General features: G+C 56.0%; 1 protein-coding gene across 50 annotated transcripts in view; it reads right to left on the bottom strand.

The window, feature by feature from the left end:
• The window catches only part of CELF4 (CUGBP Elav-like family member 4), a 292,879-nt gene that overhangs the window by 11,056 nt on the left and 263,953 nt on the right, over positions 1-17,870 (bottom strand). For 5 of the 50 annotated variants that reach the window (XM_061169035.1, XM_061169029.1, XM_061169032.1 and 2 more), the window contains exons 4-11: positions 17,403-17,528; positions 16,910-16,989; positions 16,330-16,473; positions 15,254-15,401; positions 13,323-13,472; positions 9,534-9,599; positions 7,895-7,978; positions 2,812-2,895 (exon numbers count right to left, since the gene is read on the bottom strand). In XM_061169035.1, coding sequence (XP_061025018.1) covers positions 2,812-2,895; positions 7,895-7,978; positions 9,534-9,599; positions 13,323-13,472; positions 15,254-15,401; positions 16,330-16,473; positions 16,910-16,989; positions 17,403-17,528 — 882 coding nt within the window. Of the gene's footprint in view, positions 1-2,751; positions 2,896-5,752; positions 5,785-7,890; positions 7,979-8,898; positions 8,904-9,533; positions 9,600-13,322; positions 13,473-15,253; positions 15,402-16,329; positions 16,474-16,909; positions 16,990-17,402; positions 17,532-17,870 lie in introns of all 50 variants that reach the window. The other 45 variants (XM_061169077.1, XM_061169033.1, XM_061169038.1 and 42 more) reach the window with 26 other exon arrangements.

Here is a 17,870-nt window from a genome sequence, read left to right as displayed (position 1 = left end):
TGTTAACTGGCTAGCAGTCAGGGCAAGGAACATCTCCCCTGCTGGCCCCCCCTCGGCAAGGCTCTAGGCACCATCTCCCATGTTCACGGTTTCCAGGGCTGTGTCCCTTCTCCCAGAGCCCCCTGCCCCATTCCTCCCACTCCCAAGAAGGTTCCTGCCTTCCAGACCGTGGGAGGCTGTGCAGGTAGGATGCCCTCCTGGTGGCCCTCCAGCCCGTCTTCCAATGCAGAAACCATCTGTGCTGCATATATGGTCACGACAGCCTCTGAAAGATTCTGTTTATGCTTATAAAGAGCAAGCGGGGACTTTAAGGAGTTCACTTTAACAGAGGACCACGTGTGCAGAAAAACGGCCCTTCCTTTGGGGAATAAAGGGGACCCTAGCACCTCCTGAGGGTCCGCTCTGACCAGGTCCCTCACATGGACCATCTCATGTGACCTTCACAGCATCGCTGAGAGCTGACTGCTGAAATCCCCATTCCACAAATAAGGACACTGAGGCCCAGAGAGTAAACTTGCCCATGAGTGTGTGCTGGGGACAGCTGCACAGGCTCGGCAGCCAGAGTGAGGGAGGGAACCCAAGAGGCTGAAGGAGGAGCCACTGGGCCCGCCAGCTTGGTGGGAGCCTGTCCTTTCTGAAGGCCAGTGGATGTTCAGCGTTAGACGTTTGTCCAGGAAGAGAGGAAAGAGCCAGAGTAGAGGTAGGTGGGGGTGGACTCCCAGAAGCAGCCAGGCCAAAGTCTTTGCTGGAGAACTTGAACGAGCTAATGGCAAGGGTACTCCGGGGCTGACTCCAGGGAGTCAGACGCGCTCCAGCCCGGGGGCCCAGCATGTTCTGGGGTCTTCACAGTTTTCTTCTGATTTATGGAACATCTGAGGCTTACTTAGAGAGCAAAAGCAGCTGATCTCCAGTTTGTCGTTTTTACATACATAATGTAATTCGTCAGAAGAAACAGCAGTCAAACAGTGGAGGGGTGCAACCTGGTCTTTTCCTTTTGCCTTGTTTTCCCATCCCCCAGAGAAATGAGCTGCTGGGGCAACTCTGTGCCACTGAAATGCCACAGATTTTCAGTGGCAGCTGCCAGAGGGGAAAGGACAATGTGCAAAGATCTTGACTGCCTTGGGGAACATGCTTTCCACCCTGAAGCCCTTCCTGGTCCTGGAAAGCTGGTCTCCAAACTGGAATCTCCTTAACATGTGCTTCCTGGTGCTTCTGCATTTTTGTACCTTCTCCCCTTCCCCACTCCCAAGGGGGGGGACCCAGGTTCCCTGGCCAAAGCAGGATCCTATTCTGTCCTCACAGCCCCAGAATCTGGGGGTCAACCTGGAGATTCTGAGCTTCTGGCTGACTCAGCTCTGGGAACTGGACTCCTCAATCCTTGGGGAATCATGAGTGGGTCTGGCCCCAGAAAGAAGCTCCCATGGAGGCAGAAGAGGTGGGAGAGGGGCTAAGGAGGAGAGGAGAGGAGAGGTGTGGGGATGAGGTGGGTTTCCAGGAGGTTGGAAGCAAACTGAAACTCAGGATGCCCAGTTGAGTTGGAATTTCAGATAAACAATGAATTACTTTTTTAGTATAAGTATATCCCCAATATTGCATGGGACATATTACACGTAATATTTGGGATATACGTATGCTAAAAATGTATCGTTTATCCAAAATTCTGATTTAACCGGGCATCCTGTGTTTTATATGACAACCATACTCCTAGATCCTCCCAAGTCCTTTGTCTCCTATCTAACACCTTGCCCAGGAGAATTTACCAGAAGTATCTTCATCCTGTTACTCCCACCATCTTCCACTACCTACCACACCACATGAAGCATCTTCACCTGAATGGTTGAAACCCTCCCCAGCACAGGCCCGCCTTCACAGCTGGTCTCCCCTGAACTCTCCTTTCTCCCCAAAGCCTCCTGCTTCCTCATTCACTGACCTTTGACTCTTCTTATCCCAGCCCCCATGCCCTCATCCATTCTATTCCCCCTGCCTGGAATTTCCTCCCCTTCCTTTTTGTCTATTTGCATCCACCTGCCTTTCTCCTTCCTCCATTACTTGGTGCCTCGCAGATTTCACTGCTGTTGAATAGATGTGATTTTCATCTAAGCTCAGACCTGAGGCTTCCCGAGGGCAGGAACCAGTTTCCTCTTCCTGATTCCTCAACAATTTGGCTCTGGTGGCCTGAGGGGGTGGGTAGGGGGAGGAGGGTTCATTGGATGGCAAGAGGGGAGCAAAGAGCAGGGTAGACAGAGAAGGGGGGCAGGGGCAGGACAGAGAGATGGACAGAGGAGGCCAAGGGGCCGGCGGGGTAGGGGCCTCGACTGGGCGGACCTCCCACCCCAAGGATCATGCTTGGCTTTTACCCCGGTGCCACTGTGACCTTGAGAGGAGAGGGGCGCTGGGAGAATGGGTGTCGCCAGGCTCTTCTCCCTGCCCTTCCACCCCTGCCCAAGGTGGGTCCCTTCCCCTTCTCAGTCGTTGGGAATGGAACTTTTTGCCTGGGAGGAGAGACTATCTTTTGGACGGGGACAGGGGGTAGGGGGGCTGGATGGGGCGGGAGGGTGGGCAGAGAAAGCCAAGAAGCGAAAAGAACAGAAGAGAGAAGAGGGGTGAGAGGTGGAGGCTGGAGGCCGGGCACAGGGAGCACTTGGGGGTGGGGGCCGATGTGAAGGAGCAGGTTAAACGCAGTCGGACACCGGTAAATTGGTGCAAGCACCACCCTGTCCTAGGTGAAGTTGGTTTGTTATCTTTACCCACCAAAGCATTTACTTTGGTTAGTCGCCCGATCCACAAACACTTTCGAGGAGATGACATTACCGAAAGGGAGGAACATCTGCATCAGCTCAGCGTCCCCAAACTCCTGGGGCAGATGGTAGATGAACAGGTTACAGCCCTCGGGCCCTGCGGTGAGGGGGGGGGGCGGGGGAGGAGGGATGGCGGGGTGGGGGAAGAGAGAGACAGAGGAGAGGTGAGCGAGTTAGGCAGCGGCAGCAGGGAGGGGTGGGGGCGAGGTTAGGAGGGGGAGTCTCATTCAAGATCCAAAAGTGGCCACGGAAAAGGGGGGGCTGCTGAGCCCCGGGTCTGAACTCTGGTCTCCGCTCTGCCCTTGGGCAAGTCACTGAACCTCTCTGCGCCTCAGTGACCTTTTCTGCAAAATGGATCCATACCAGGGTGCCTTGCAACTCTAGGGCTCCAGGGGTGGAGTCAACCAGTGAATGGGGTGAACGTGCCAAGGCCTGATCAGTCATGGAGGGGAGAGGCTGAGAAGAGGCAGGGGTAGGGAGACCTGCCAGGCCTCTGCTCAGGGGACGTTGTCGGAGGGAACTGCCCTGGGGCAGCCGTGCCTGTGGTGCTGGGGCCTCTGGAAGCCTCACTTCAGCCCCCACAGGCAGGACTCTGGGGTCTGCAATCCCCATCCTCCTCGTGGCCAGCAGCCACTGCTTCCCATCTGGTCCCCCACGGCCCTACCCTCTGCTGCCCCGAACCTTAAAGTCAGCCCTGATCTTGGAGGTGGAAACCAAGGTTGATCCCACCTCCTCCAGCAAGCTAGGTGAGCAGAAGGGGCTTCACTGCAAGGATCCGTGATGAGATACCCACACGCCAGGGTACCATGAGCCTTATGGTACAAAAGGCTTCCCGTTTCATTATAGCAGTAACAGCCCTGCCACTTCTGTAGCATGAATTACATGCCAGGCTGCTCTGCACACTTTATGTGAATGTTAATTCACTTAATCCTTACAGCAGCCCTGAGGCTGTTGTCATTCCCACTTCACAGAAGAGAAAACTGAGGCCAGAGAAGTTAAGTCACCTGCCAAGTCACATAGCTAGTAGGCAATGGAGCCAGGATATGAACCCAGACCCAGGCTGCCTGCCTCCATAGTCTGTGCCCTCCTCTCTCTCTACCTACCTATCATTCATCTCAGTGCCCCAGAAACCCTGAACCCCGCTGAGGTCTTTGGATTTCTGAAATTTGCAGATAGCTAAAGATTCACATGTTTCTTTTTAAATAACCAAAATGCTCAATTTTAACTCTTTGAATGGGAAATCTCTCCAAGCTCCTTCGTTTTTTTCCTGCCATCTAAAATAGAGTATGCCACAGATAACCTTTTAAAGTGTGGACATTTCAATGTTTGTTTCCAGCCTATGGAGGACATGCAGAGGAAACAGCTGCACTTGCTAAGAGTTGGATGAGAACGAGGTTCTGATCAGAGGCTGGTAGAAACTAGGCAGGAGCTTAAAAGTGAAGACTGTAAGGCACCGACGTGGGCTGCTGTGTGGCTTTCACAGCCAGCACCCTGGATCTCTGGGACGCGTGAGGCTGCCAGATAATCTGGTTCTGGAGCAAATCATCAGCTCTGGAATCTCTCCGCCCTTTTCTTCCTCTCCTCTCCCCTCCCACTCTCCTAACTTCCTTCCTCCATCTATCTGCACCCCCTTGAGGTTCACAGCTGACAGCTAAGAGTCCTCTGACCACCAAAGCCTCCCTCTGAACCAATGACCTCCTCGGCCCTGGTCCCTGCCCTGCACCATCTGCCCATCCCCGGGCTCCGGCTTCCCCTCCCTGGACTGCTGGCTCTGCCAGCTGACGGCGCTTTCAGAACCGGCGCAAGCGAGCTCCTTCACCCACTGCTAGGGGTCCCAGGGCCGGATTCCCCAAGCTCTGGTGGCCCTGCCCCCACCCCCTCCCCTCCAACCGTGGCATGTTCTCACTGGTTCACACTCTGTGAATGTGTCCCTTGATGGTTCCCAGCTAGATGTGAGTCCCCTTGCAGCAGGAACCAGCTTGAAGGCCTCATCTAATCCACACCTCCTCCAGGGTCCCACCCAGATCCTCCCCACACCCTCTCCCTTCCTGGGGCTCCCTGAGTCCATAGCCCATATTCTGCAGTCTGAGGCTCTTTCTCGGGTAGGTCCGGGAAGCTTTCTCTCCAGCCAGAAGGGGGTGCTCTCTAGGGGCAGGGGCATTTGCCTTCCCCTGTCCTCCTACTCCCCTCCCCCAGCACGTGCCTCCCTTCCTCTCCCATCCCAACTCTTCCAGACTTCCCCCACCCCTCCAACCTACACTGACACCCGCCTTGAATTTGGGGCCCTCCCTACAAGTTCAAGTTCTGCAAGCTGCTTTGTGTGGATGTTATTTCTGTTCTCCTTAGAGAGACAAGGAGCCTTCGAGGGTAGAGCCTCTGGGCTCAGTCCCATCAGCATTGTGTGTGGCTGAGCCCCACAGGGACGGCTCTCCCAGCCCCCTGCCCCTCACCCCTCAACAGTGAGCCTACACACTGTCTTACTCGGGCTACCCCGGAACCCTAATTCCCAGATTATATATAGAGCATCCAGATGGCATAACCGCAGGACTTTGGAGATCAATCTGGTCCAACCCAGCCTTCTGACAAATGGTGAAACGGAGCTCCAGAGACAGAAAGTGACTGCCTTGGACCACACTGCAGCCCCTGGCACAGTAACCTGGGCTGGTCTGTGGGCAGACAGCCTCAGGGTCTTCAGGCATCTGTTTTCAGGCTCAGCTCAAAGACAAGGGAGCTGGAAGAAGGGTCCTGCCCAGCAACCAGTGTGTCCTGGTATTTCAATGGCATGACATAAGGGGAGGTGACCACGGTGGAAAGAGGCTAACTACTGGTATGGCTGGAGGAGCACAGCCTTCTTGTTCATGCCTCATGCAATACTGGACATGGCTTTGCTCTGGCTCCAACCCACTCTCAGCCTGTCTCCACCCCATTTCCAGGCTCACCTCAGACTTTGCAGCACCCATTCCTTTGCTCCTGCTGTTCTCCCTGCCTCAAATGCCCGTCTCTCCATCTCTACGTGCTGGAGGGGAGTCCTCATCCCTCAGGACCCCAAAGATTTCCCTGAAGACCCCACTTCCAGCACCATGAGCTCGCCCTTATATGCAGCGTGCTTCTATAGGCATCTAGGTTCACATCTCACTGCTCCCCTCCCCATGCCCTGCTCCCGCAGCGCACCCAAGTCAGGGAGGATGGGGACAACAGTGGGAGATCCTCCTGCCCGATGGGAGGCTGGAGTGGGGACTGGCCACACAGGGTCTGCTCTAGGGAGCAGGGCATGGGGGTGGGGGGAGCTGAAGCTGCTCGGAGATGGAGAGAAGGTATGTGAAAGAGTTCAGAGCTAGACTCATGGGTTGGTACAAAGTATGAGGTAGGGGGTGGGGCAGGGAGCAGATGGGGGGACAGTGTTTAAGGCCAGTGGTAGCTGACCTGCAGCTCTGTGTGTGTGTGTGTGTGTGTGTGTGTGTGTGTGTAGCAGGATTTAGAGACCTCTGAGCCACAGGCCAGAGTGATACAGGGCACTGACTACGAGGTGAGGGCAGGTCAGCCTGAAGCCAGTGGGGTGACAAAAGCAGTAAGGGCCATTGGGCACAGCTCTCTGCTCTGGGCCTGGGACAGGCAATGCTGGACTCTTGGACCCACCACTTGTGGCCCTGACCCGACTGATGTGGTGCTGGAAGGCATCAATGGAGGGAGGAGGGCGGGGGCAGGGCAGGCTCCAGGGCCACAGCCCAGTGAGGGGACCATCTGGCAGAGGCAGGCTGATGGGCCATCGTCCACCCCCACTTCACCAGTGGGCCCAGGCGTGACTCGGAGCTGCAGCAGCTGCAGCATGGCTGCAGGAGTGAGCAGGGGGCCTCACCGTGCACCCTCTGGGTTCCTGCAGCTTCATCCTCATGGGCCCAGGGAGGTGATGACACAGGTTTCAGGAGCTGCCCAGTGCATGTGAACTAAGATAATGCCTCACATACAACTTTGGAGAGGGTGACAAACTGGTGAGGGGAGGGCTGTGTGCATGGTGGGAAACCCGCAGGCGATTGCTGGAGTTTGGAAGGCAGACTTGAGCTAGTCTGACCCTCATACCCCTCTAGGGAATGGTCATCACTGTCCTCATTTTACAGGTGAGGACACCAAGGCTGAAAGAGGAGGGGCTGAGCTGGGAGTCAGACCCAGAAGGGTTTGCTTCAAAGACCAGCCTTTCAACCATCCAGGCTCTGGGGCCTGTTCAGGGCCTGTCTGACCACAGGGCTTTGGACCAGCAGACCCCGGGGTCCTTTCCAGGACTAGCCCACATCCCACAGCTCTGGGAGAGTCTGCCGCAGGGGCTACGAGCCAGCGATATGGAAACCACTGGAACCCTCTGGCCACGTGGGCTACATGGGCAGGTGTGGTGGCCTCACTGGCAGGCTGACCCTTTTCATGGGGTGGAGAGATAGGACCCCATCAAACTGAGCTCTGTGAGCATCCCTGCATCCCCGAGCGTGGATTTGTTATCCGGCTCCTGTGGGGCTCCGGACTCTGGAATGGGAGGACTCAGATTCTTTACGAGGTTCCAGCCTCCCGAGGCCCATTGGCCTTGCTGCCCTGTTCACACCAGGGCCTCCAGATGTGGCTTTCCAGGATCCCCTTCTTTCACTAGGCCTACACTGGGGGACCCCATCCCCTCACCTGCCCATGGAGTCCTGCCCTGGGAGCTCCAGCTGACTCTCCTTCTCCCCTGGAAAGTACAACTTCTGTCCCTGATGAACTAGCATCCCCACTCCCACCCACCATCCCAGCCATGACCATTCGTATTTCTCCCCTTCCTTGCCACTGGACAAATGCTGCCCATCGAGGGAGGGGAGATTCTTGGACCCTGCCTCCTCCGGGACCCCACCTTCCTGACCTCCCTTCACCTGGGTTTACAGAGCTGCCCGTGACAGTGCACCTCCGTGCTTGGATTGGAGAGCGCTGCCTCTCACCGTCCCGCAGCTCCTCTCACCCTCAACACAATGCAGATGTGGTCACCTTGCCAACGGAACACCCCTGCCAAAGGCCCAGGCGAGCAGCCTCTTTGGGGAGAGAGGGGGGAAGAGGCGTAGGAGCCCCGCTGGCAGACTCACCTTCTCTCTGTTGCTGGGGAATCATTGGAGGTGGCTGAGGAAAGGCCTGGCTTATCTGACCATAGGCAGCAGGGTAGGCGGCTGCTGGAGGGCCAAAGAGAAGAGGCAAGAGCAAGAGACGGTGACAGTGACACAGAGAGAGACAGGGTGAGAGGCAGGAAGAAAGAGAGAAATTTCAGTGTTGAGCAGTAAAAGCAGACCGGCGAAAAAATGCATTTTTAAGATAAAGCCAGTTTTCAGCAGTAATGAAGGAGAAGCGGCAAAGGGAAGACTAGAAGATGTGTATGTGCGCTGCCGTGTGTGTGTGTGCACGCGCACGCTGGTGTGTGCATGGGGGAGGCGAGTTTAATCTGCGATGGACAACCCACGTGTGGATAATCCACAATGACGGATAATCAAAAACATCAGAATGCCCTGGAGAGGATCGCCCCACACCACCTGGAACCCACAAGGTTTCCCCCTTCTCTGAGCCACGACTGACTCTGGCCACATACCCTCAGTCTCGCGCAGATGGCGCCTGTGTGGGAGACAGGAGCCACCCTAGGTGTGAGCCTGGCCTCTGGGATCCTGCCAGTGGGTGGTTCCCCAGGGGCAGAGGACTGAGTTGAACAAATCTGATGCTTTCTATATTCAACTGGAAAGGGTCAGAGGTGGGACAGGAGTGGATAGCCCCCTCCTCAGCCTGGCCTGGCTCCCAAAGGGGCTCAGGGGGGCTCAGCAGGTGAAGGAGAGAGCTTCCCCTGGACTCCAGATGTGAGAAGCCCGCTTTATCCAGGTCCCCATGGTGCCAGGAAGCTCCATCACCCTCAGGGGAGACATTGCTGACTCCTAAACACAGCAAGGAGGGACCCTGACCAGGCCAGACAGCAGGACACTGGCTGGGCGGGGATGACTGTGGGTGGGTGGGTGTGTGTGTGTGTGTGTGTGTGTGTGTGTGTGTTCTGTGTTGCCCAGCCCAGGGGAGGGAGAGAAGCGTGGCTGACAGCTGGCCTTGGGCTTCCTACGGTAGCTCATCACCTTCCCATTCAGTGACCCAAGGCCATCTGCTGGCCTCTCCTGTTTTCTACCTCTGGCTGCCTGTCCTCCCTTGTTCCCTGTCCTCCTTGCTCGGGCCCCACTCCTGTTGCCTGTTTATGGCTGGGGGGGGGGATGGAAACTGCTTCCCTTCCCTCAAACCCAGGCATCTGTGCTTTCTGAGCCAGTGACACCTAGCTCCGGCCTCACCGCAGTGCTGCTGGGAGGCTTGGTGCTCCTGGACAAGCCAGCCCTGGCAGCACCATGGGGGAGGGAAATCTGGCCTCAAAGATGAGTCACTGCACAGCAAGGTTAAAGCTTAGCCTGGCTCACCAACTCATCACATGTTCGGACCACCCACCACTGCCGTGTTGGGTTAGGGTTAAGTAAGCTCTGCCTGAAGGCCAAGGGGCACCTGCAGAGAGGGGGGGAGCCCGGCAGGGGTGGGGGTGTCTCCGTCAGTATAACACTCCCTCCTTCTACCACAGCTCCTGGCCAGTCCTGCCCTGCTCCCCCCTCCCTCACAGTGCTAGGCCCAGGCCTGGCTGGGTAGGGGGCACCGATGCCCAGGCACGGGGAGGTGTATACAGCCGGGGGACCACCGTGGGGACGCGTGGATACTAACGACCTGCATACTGCTGCACTCCGGCGTAGGCCTGCTGCAGGGGGTCCGCGGCGGTGGGGCTCTGCGCTGCAGGGGAGCCAAGGGGGCAGAGGTCAGCGATGCCTACCCAAACCAGCTCCTCTCCCACCACACCCCTGGAGACGATGCTGTAGCTGCACTGCCTTCCCAGGCACTGTGGTCTCTGTCCTGGGGCAGGGCATCTGAAGCAGGAACCCTGAATGGGGGTTCCTCTTTCCTCATCCTGGGTCCCTTAGTAGGGTGGAAAGCTGTTTACCCTGGCTGGGGGATGCAGGCTGCCGTTGGCTTGGGTCGGGGGTGAGAGGGGTGGTTCAGGCTGGGAAGGGCAGGGAAGGAGACACCAAAGAAGGGCTTGACCATGAGGGGCTTGGTGGGGAAACACCTGAGGGACCTGGCCCTGGAGAAAGGCTGTGGGAAAGTGGGCAAGGGCACTAGAGGCTATCAAGAGGGTGGTTTCCTCCTCACTTATCCCCAGCAGGACTCAGGGGCAGAGCCCAGCTAGGCAAAAGAAAGGGCATGGAGGCCTCATCCTGCCATTCTTCCTGGGCCACCCATGCCTACTCAAATAGAGGGACCCCCCTCCCAAATTCTTAGGGAGTTTGCATGAGGCACAGAGGTCTTTCATTCCTGGGCATGCCCTTAGTAGAACTGACCACACAAATAGATCTGCCCCACGGTGCCCACAGACACCAAAGAACAAGAAGACCAAGGACCTTCTAACACCTGATCTCATGACCGGGACATCTACTGCCCAGTGCGCGGGGGCCCTTGGGCTGATAATTTGGCAAGCAACCCAGAGAAGCTGGACTTCTTGGTTCACTTCTGTTGCCTTTGTTGTGTCTGCAGATGTGGTGGGCAAAAGCCTGGCTGCAGCATGGACCAATGGTGGGCACTGCCTTTGGTGACCAAGGGCAGTGATGATTGAAGTGGGAGTGGGCTGGCCTTGGGGGCCCAGGGAGATGGGTGGGGACAGATCCAGCCTCAGTATATTTGAGGCAAGCTGGAGAACACAGGGAGGCAGAAAGGAAACCATCCAGGCTTATCTGCCTGGTGACCCAGGCCAGCAAAGCTAAATGGCAGTGCCAGGCTTTGGGGCCTGCAGACCAGGAAGAATTCCCAAATTCCCTTCTGAGCTCTCTTCCCTGAACCTCTCAGTAACATTACACTAGAACAATAGCTCCTGGGTCTCTGGGGGGCAAGGGAAAGTCCTGGGGCAGAGGTCCTTAGAGATCATGTGGATGGTGGCAGGTGAGCTGGGCCCAGGAGAGCACTGCCCAGAGTGGGGAGCTGAAGACGGGTAAGGATGCAGGCTCCTTCCCGCCTGGGGTTGTCCAGGACAAAACCCTATCCCTCTATTTCCCCCACGGTGGACCCTGGAGCTCCCAGTGGTGAGGGAGTGGTAGTGGTGGTGTTTGGCAGGTGGCCTCCTGCTCCCTCTGCCTGACTCTTCCACCAGCCTGAGCTCCCTGGAGGGAGAGCCACATCTTGCTTGTCCTCTTGGGCTACCCAGCTGCTCAACCACAGAATGCCTTTATGCCAATTAGACAAAAGATGTCTCTTCTCTGGGCAGAGTTTTGGTGCCCTGTGCAAAATATAACCTGCACAACTTCTATGGCAGCTCCCCCAGCACAGTGCCAGGATCAGCAAATACCGTGACATAGGGAAGAAACAACCAGTCCTTATCATCTGTGAGAGCCCCCCCTTCAGGGGTGTTTTGTGGCAGTAAAAGCCACACTGTGTGCTTCCAGCATGATCTCGATGAGTAAAGGGGAGAGCAGAGATGCTACGTGGGGCTAGGAAGTGGAGAAAAGCATTTCTGAGACCCCTCTCTACTTCTCTGCTTAATGACCTCATTAGTAACTGCCAAAGAATGAGCACTTTGAAGGATCTCGCTCATTACAGCAGCTCCAAACTCTGCATTTAAAGATGGTAAATTAATTTTTTTAATGTACTACTTTTTTTCTTCCCTTCCCTCCGTCCCTCCCTACTGCTCTGGCAGGGGATTGTTTATGGGATGTGACAGATTGTCACAAATGGGGGAGATAAACATTTCCAAATTCCACGAGGGAAATAGCTCACAGATGCTGGTAGGGGTGGGGAAGGAACAGGTTTGTCAAAATCCAGAGACCCAGATGGGCTTGTGGGCAGGCGAGGGAGGGGGTGGTGAAACCACCCAGATGTGCTGGGGACTGTATCTCCCAGCCCATGAGCCTGAGTGAGGGGGAGCCCATGAACCTGAGATAGGTGGGCTCCCTCCCACCACCAGCTTGCCAAGCCCCTCCCAGCCTGGAGCCTTCACCATTAAACAACACTCCAGATCCCCCTCCAGGCCCTGTCACTTCATTCTCTAGGCTCCTCTGGTCTCTTCGCTATGCACTGAGGGGTGAGTTGTGGGAAAAGCACTGAGATGGGATCAGGAACAACTCCAAGTTCAAAGTCAGGAAATTCTCCTCTATTTCTCTCTGGCACACTGAACTTATACTCTGCTGCTGGTACAACTTTTATATTCTATGGATGCCTGGGCCTCACTCCAGACAGTGAAATCAGAATCTCTGGGCTTCTGTGGTTTTACAAAGCCACACAGTAGATTCTGATGGGCAACCAGAGTGGGAAGCACTCCTTTGCCCCCCCAAGGCTGACCTCCTCTGTCCTAGTTGGGCCAACCTCCTTACCCACCCTGGCCCTGCCAGGACAGCCCCTCCATAGCAGTGTGCTCCTTGCTCATCCGTACTTAATGTCTGATCTGGGCGCCTCCTCAGGAAGCTCTGTTGGGCTTCCTCAGCCTACAGAATGAAAGAACTCTCCCTTCATTTGAATCCTTAAGCATCTCAAATCAGAGAACACTCACTCTTGACCAAAGTCTACTCTGCCTTATTGCCTCATTATTCTCTTGATGCATATTGTGTTCCTGACTGGATTTTGACCTCCCAGGAGATAGGCCCATGTCCTGCCCTCCTTCTGGGCCAACCCCCTTTCCTCTATCACAGACTGGGCACTTACTAGTACTCATGGGGACTCTGTGACCTCATCACCTGCCCTCCAGGAAGAAGGACAGCATTCTCCTCCTGGCTATTACACTGCCTCTTGCCAGTCTACTCTAGGGCTTTGGGCCCAGCTCCCCAGCTCCAGTCCTCAAGACCCAGGGAGGTGAGCTGCTTAAAGTCAACTGGACACTCTTACCACAGGAGAACTGCTAAATTTTAGAGGAACAAAGTTAATCAGGAACAGGCTTCCTGGATCTTCTTGTGTGCCAGAATTCATGAAGGTAGGACCCAGGAACTGTCCAAAGTTCTGACCGCGGTTTCGTATGCACCAAGGGACCGAACTGGTATGTACTAGCCAGATTGCCAATCTATATACCTCCACTTCCTTCCCCAAAGAGGCTTTTCCTATTTAATACTAAATATGATTATTCTTTTAGCTTCTATCCCCTCACTTCTTTTGGGTCAAATTCACTCTCAAGTAATTTGCAGTTATTAGCCTCTCTCTAGATGAGTTGGACAACTCATCTATTCTCCTTTCCCTTGAGGGAGCCCCAGGAATGGGGTTTTTTCTCACCCATCAGACTGACAAACCCCCAGGGATCTGTCTTCTCTTCCATCAGGAGCTCCCTGAAGGAAGGCAGGAGGCTGGCTTTCCCTGATCACATTTGGGGTTCCACCTAGGAACAGAGGGCAGGGAGCCACACATTCCCTGTTGTAACAGCAAGGGCACGGACAGAATGGTTGAGGAGTGTTGCATGGGGAAGGAAGAGCTACCAGATGTGCTTACCTGGGTAGGGGTGAATGCCATTGGCAAACACAGCTTCTGCAGCAGGTTGCCCATTGGCCTGTGGGGGGAGGCCAGTGAAGCCGTTCACCCCAATGGGGGACGGGATGCTAGGCACGGCTGGTGCAGTGATGCCCGGAGGGGTGCTGCCACCTGGTTCCAGAGGTGAAGATGGGTGGAGAAGGGGAGGCAAACAGAACAAAGGTGATGAAGGCCAAACCATGGAGCTCCACCCTGCTGGCTCCAAGGACCTGGGGATAGACTTGGACCTCACACGTCAACTCAATCCTATCTGTGAATCAGGCCTTGGGTTATCATCTCCCTGTATGTAATGACTCTACTTATCCCAACTATATCTATACTTCAAAGCAGAGTCCAAATCTCACCTACCCCACAAAGACTTCTCTTACCACTGACTGCTTGACCTTGGACCTGCAGCACATAGACCTCTAAGTGCCCTTGACTTTGACCACAGTTGGTCTTCCTTTAGTCTTTTTCAATGATTCGTGCTCACCCCAGTTAAGTCAGGATGGACTGGTCTTTGTCTAGCCACCAAGGGGTTTCTAAGCTATGGCTCTGCTCTCTGCTATCTTAATTGGATCACTGAGGGGCTGATTTCCCTCCCTATGAGGGAGTCTTGATACTCAGGTGGAGGAGGTCTTAATTGTGGTGTTCCCTTGCATTGAGGGAGAAAGGCCTTTGCAGAGTCCAGACTCAGCCCTATTCACACAAAAAGTAGACACCCTGGCCTCCTCCTCTTAAGACAGTGGTAATGCTCATTGTGGCAGGGGTAAAGTTGGGGTCAGATGACAATATGCTGTGCCCTCCCTACACCAGGCGGATGGAAACCAAGGTGTGGATGGCATGGTGATTGTACTGAGGCCCCAGAGGCTGGAAAGGCCTTCCTCTTCATGTAGGAAGCAGGGTCTCTCTGTGGATAAGGACCTGAGGCCATCAGGAGTGTCCCTAGATTGGGGATCAGAGCTTTGGGGTGGTGTTCAAGTTGGGGCTAGAGATGGCACGGTCTTTTATAGCTTTTAGCTGGGAAAGGAATAGCTCCTGGATGTCAGGAAGGCTGCTGCTATGGCCTGAGTGCAGATAGCGAAGGAAACTTGGTGAATGAGAACTCAGCCCTTGGGGCTAGATAGGGATTCTTAACTTTGAAACTACTGGCGTCTGTAGCCACACATTTCCTTGTAGGGAGCTGTCCTGTGCATCGTAGGATGTTTAGCAGCATCCCTGGTCTCCACCTACCAGATTACAGTAGCACCGCCCCCCTTCAGTTGTGACAACCAAAAATGTCCAGGACATTGCCAGATATTTGGGGGGGAGGGGCAAAATTGCCCTGGTTGAGAATCATTGAACTGGATAATAGCCAGGATCCAATTAAAAACATGCTCTGTAAGCGGAGCTGTTTCCAACCCCTCTGTCCTTTAGTAACTCTTACAGTTCTCTCTTGCTTGTGGTAAAGTTGTCTTGGAAAAAGTCAGTGAATCTAGGTTGGGTTAAAGGGAAATGAAAAAATGGGGTTCCTTCTGTGCTTGGGCCAGGGGTCACAGGATGGGCAGGGCTCTTCCCCTCTCAAACCTCAAAGGGAGATGTGTTCATGTCAATTTCTTTCCAGATATCTATACCAGAGATCAACATGAATTGCGTCCTGATATGACTAAACAATTTGAGTGAAATTCTCACCACTCTGAAATCATATCACGGACATCAAGGGGTCCACATCCCATCTTCCCATGGGTCCTCAGGAATTAGAACATGTTTGAGACACATTGCCCAAGGATAAGGCCTGCATTGGGCCCAGACACCATGTGCTCTTGACACAGGATGGTCCATTGGTAGCCAAAATTGGCCAAACAAAAGGTACCGAAGTGGGTCCAGCTGCTTTCCTGCCAGGCCAGGCCCTGTGTTGGTACCTGCCCACTTACCTGAGGTTGGGGTCATGGGTGCGGCCGCCAGGCCATTCATGTTGAGGGCCGCCATCTGCTGCATCTGGGCGGCGGCGAAGGCAGCCATGGGGTTCAGGTAACCACCCTGTGCGACTGACGCCATTAGTGCCGCTTGCTGCTGCATCAGCTGGGGCAGAGGGAGTGCAAAAAATATCATGCGCTTCCAGGGGGGGCGACCCTCCCCACCAAAGGGTTCAGCTCCCAGAGACCAGCCTCCTAGGCCCTGAACCCCAGGGAGCTCAGACACATCTCCCGACCCCCACCCCCACAGAGCCCTGATGTCTTCCCCATAACTGCCCTAGCTCTCAGTGGATGTTAGAGACCACCCCCCTCCCGCCCCCCAAGAGAAAACTGTGTTCAAAAGTAATAGTAAGGTCCTTGGCACTCTAAAGTTGTAGAAGGTGGGGGAAGGGGACTGGCTCCATGGGTGCCAGTCAGTCCTGTCGTTTATGGAGATGTGACATCCAAAGCTCTAGAGACATGTTGGATGAGCCTCTGTAGAACTAAGTTGGCATGGATATCTGTTCAAAATGGTCCTAACTTGGAGTCTGTAGGGTAGAAGCTACAGGAGAATCACAAATAAAACCTCAGGCACCCCCAAGGTTCTCACAGAGCTGAGTGGGGATTGGGGGGGTTGCTGAAAGTGGCCAAGTTTGGACCCTGCTGAAGAAGTGAGGGGAGCTTGCATTTTTAGAAGCAGAACCCTGGCCTACTTTAGTGCCACCCGTGTGGGGCTGCAGGTCTGAGAGGCAGCTGATGGGAGATGCTGGCAGAGCCTGCCCCAGTGTGCGTGGAAGAAAGAAGTTGATGGGCCGGGGCCTGAGCTGGGGCCTGAGAGGACTACAGAGGAGGTGTAGGGGAGGAGGGCTTGGGGGCACCTCAAAGGACCCCTTCCAGGAGTAACCAGAAGGCCTGAGGACACCCTTCCATGAGTGGTGGTGGGGGTGGTGTGGTGTCAGCAGGACACTGAACCTCTCTCCCTGTTCCAATCAGTGCTTCCTAGGATTTGCGAAGAACTGCCGCCCCCAGCCCCACCCCGCTGTGCCCTCACTTACTGCCTGTGCGTAGGCGCCGTAGGCCCCGAACGGGATGGCCATGGGGTTGAACATGCCCATCTGGCCAGCCATCTGCTGCATTCGCCGCATTGTGCGCTCCTTGTCGGTGTCGGCGAACTTGACCACCAGACTGGATGAGGCTCCCTGCAGCCAGGACTGTGCGTGAGGCCCACCAGCCCTAACCGCCTCGCCTCTGCTCCCTGGCCTGGGCCCACCCAGTCCTCTCCACGGGGTGCTATGGGGGCGGGGTAGGTGGCACGGTGACAAGCACCAACCCTCCGCCCAGGGGTCTGGAGTCTTAACCCCCCCCCCCACCTCAGGTTTTTTTCTATCTGGGTGACCTTGGGCCACTTCCTTAACATCTCTGGGCCTCAATGTCCTTGTCTTAGAAATGCGGATATTGGCAGTGCCTTCCGTTCTCATGGGGAGGCTGTGAGCACCGCAAGCGTTTGGCATCCTGTGGCCGAGCACGCAAGGGCTGGCGGGGCCCTGCGGATGCGTGGGGTGGCCGGGATGTCTCTGTCCCTCATTGCCCCGTTCCCTCCCCGCCTCCCAACTACCCAGGGGCGGCCGCACTCACCGGCATGGTCTGGCTGCCGTGCAGAGCGTTGATGGCGGCCTGCGCCTCGGCGTGGGAGGAGTACTTCACAAAGGCGCACCCTGGGGGGACGGGAGAGGCTGAGCCACGGCGCCAGGGCCCAGAGGAAGGTCAGAGAAGCGCGAGGACTGAAAGACGGGGCACGGGAGGGACCGAGGGGAGAGGGCGCCTCCCAGAAGAAAGCAGAGTGAGACACAGAAAGAGTGAGAGAGAACCGACAAACTCAGAGCCACACAAGGAGGCAGAGAAAGACCGGGACCGGCCAGAGTCTTCAAAGGACCCTTAAGTGGCGCCGTCCCCCGCGACTTGGATCGCGGCCTTTCCATCCCCGCAGGCCCAAGCGCCTCGCCCCTGCCAAGCAGCCTTATCCCGCTTTCCCGAAGGGGCCAGCGCCAGACGGCTCGGGACTCTGCCGTCAGGCTGGCAGGAGACCCGCGGCCTCGCCCCGCCCACTCCCCGCCCCGCCCCCACGCACCCTTGCTGTTGCCGTCTGGCCCGCGCAGGATGGTACACTCCTCGATGTTCCCGAAGGCCTCAAAGAGGCGGCGCACATCGTCCTCAGACTGCTGCTTGTTGAGCATGCCCACGAAGAGTTTTCTATCTTCTGGAACAAAATTAGGAGATGCTTACCCGGGCCGGGGGCCCGGCTGCGCGGGGTCGGGCCCGGGGGGAGGGCACGGCCGGAGGTGGAAGGGTTACGGAGGGGAAGGGTAGGAGCTGGGTAGGGGGCGGGAAGGGGGCTCACAGCAGGAGGGGGAGGGAAAACAAGGAGAGGGAGGCGGGTGGGGCACCGCTTGAAGGGGAGGAAGGACAAGGGGAGGAAGGACGAGGGGTGAGGGGGTTAGGGGGAGAGGAGGGCAAGGCCAGAGGGGGAGGGGAGGTAGGAGGGGTTGGGTCTAAGCGGGGGCAGGATTGCAGCGACTCTGCCTCTTCCTGCCTAGAG

Source organism: Eubalaena glacialis, chromosome 15 (genome assembly GCF_028564815.1).
Source record: "Eubalaena glacialis isolate mEubGla1 chromosome 15, mEubGla1.1.hap2.+ XY, whole genome shotgun sequence".
NCBI lineage: Eukaryota > Metazoa > Chordata > Mammalia > Artiodactyla > Balaenidae > Eubalaena > Eubalaena glacialis.
This window is presented reverse-complemented; position numbering and strand designations above follow the sequence as displayed.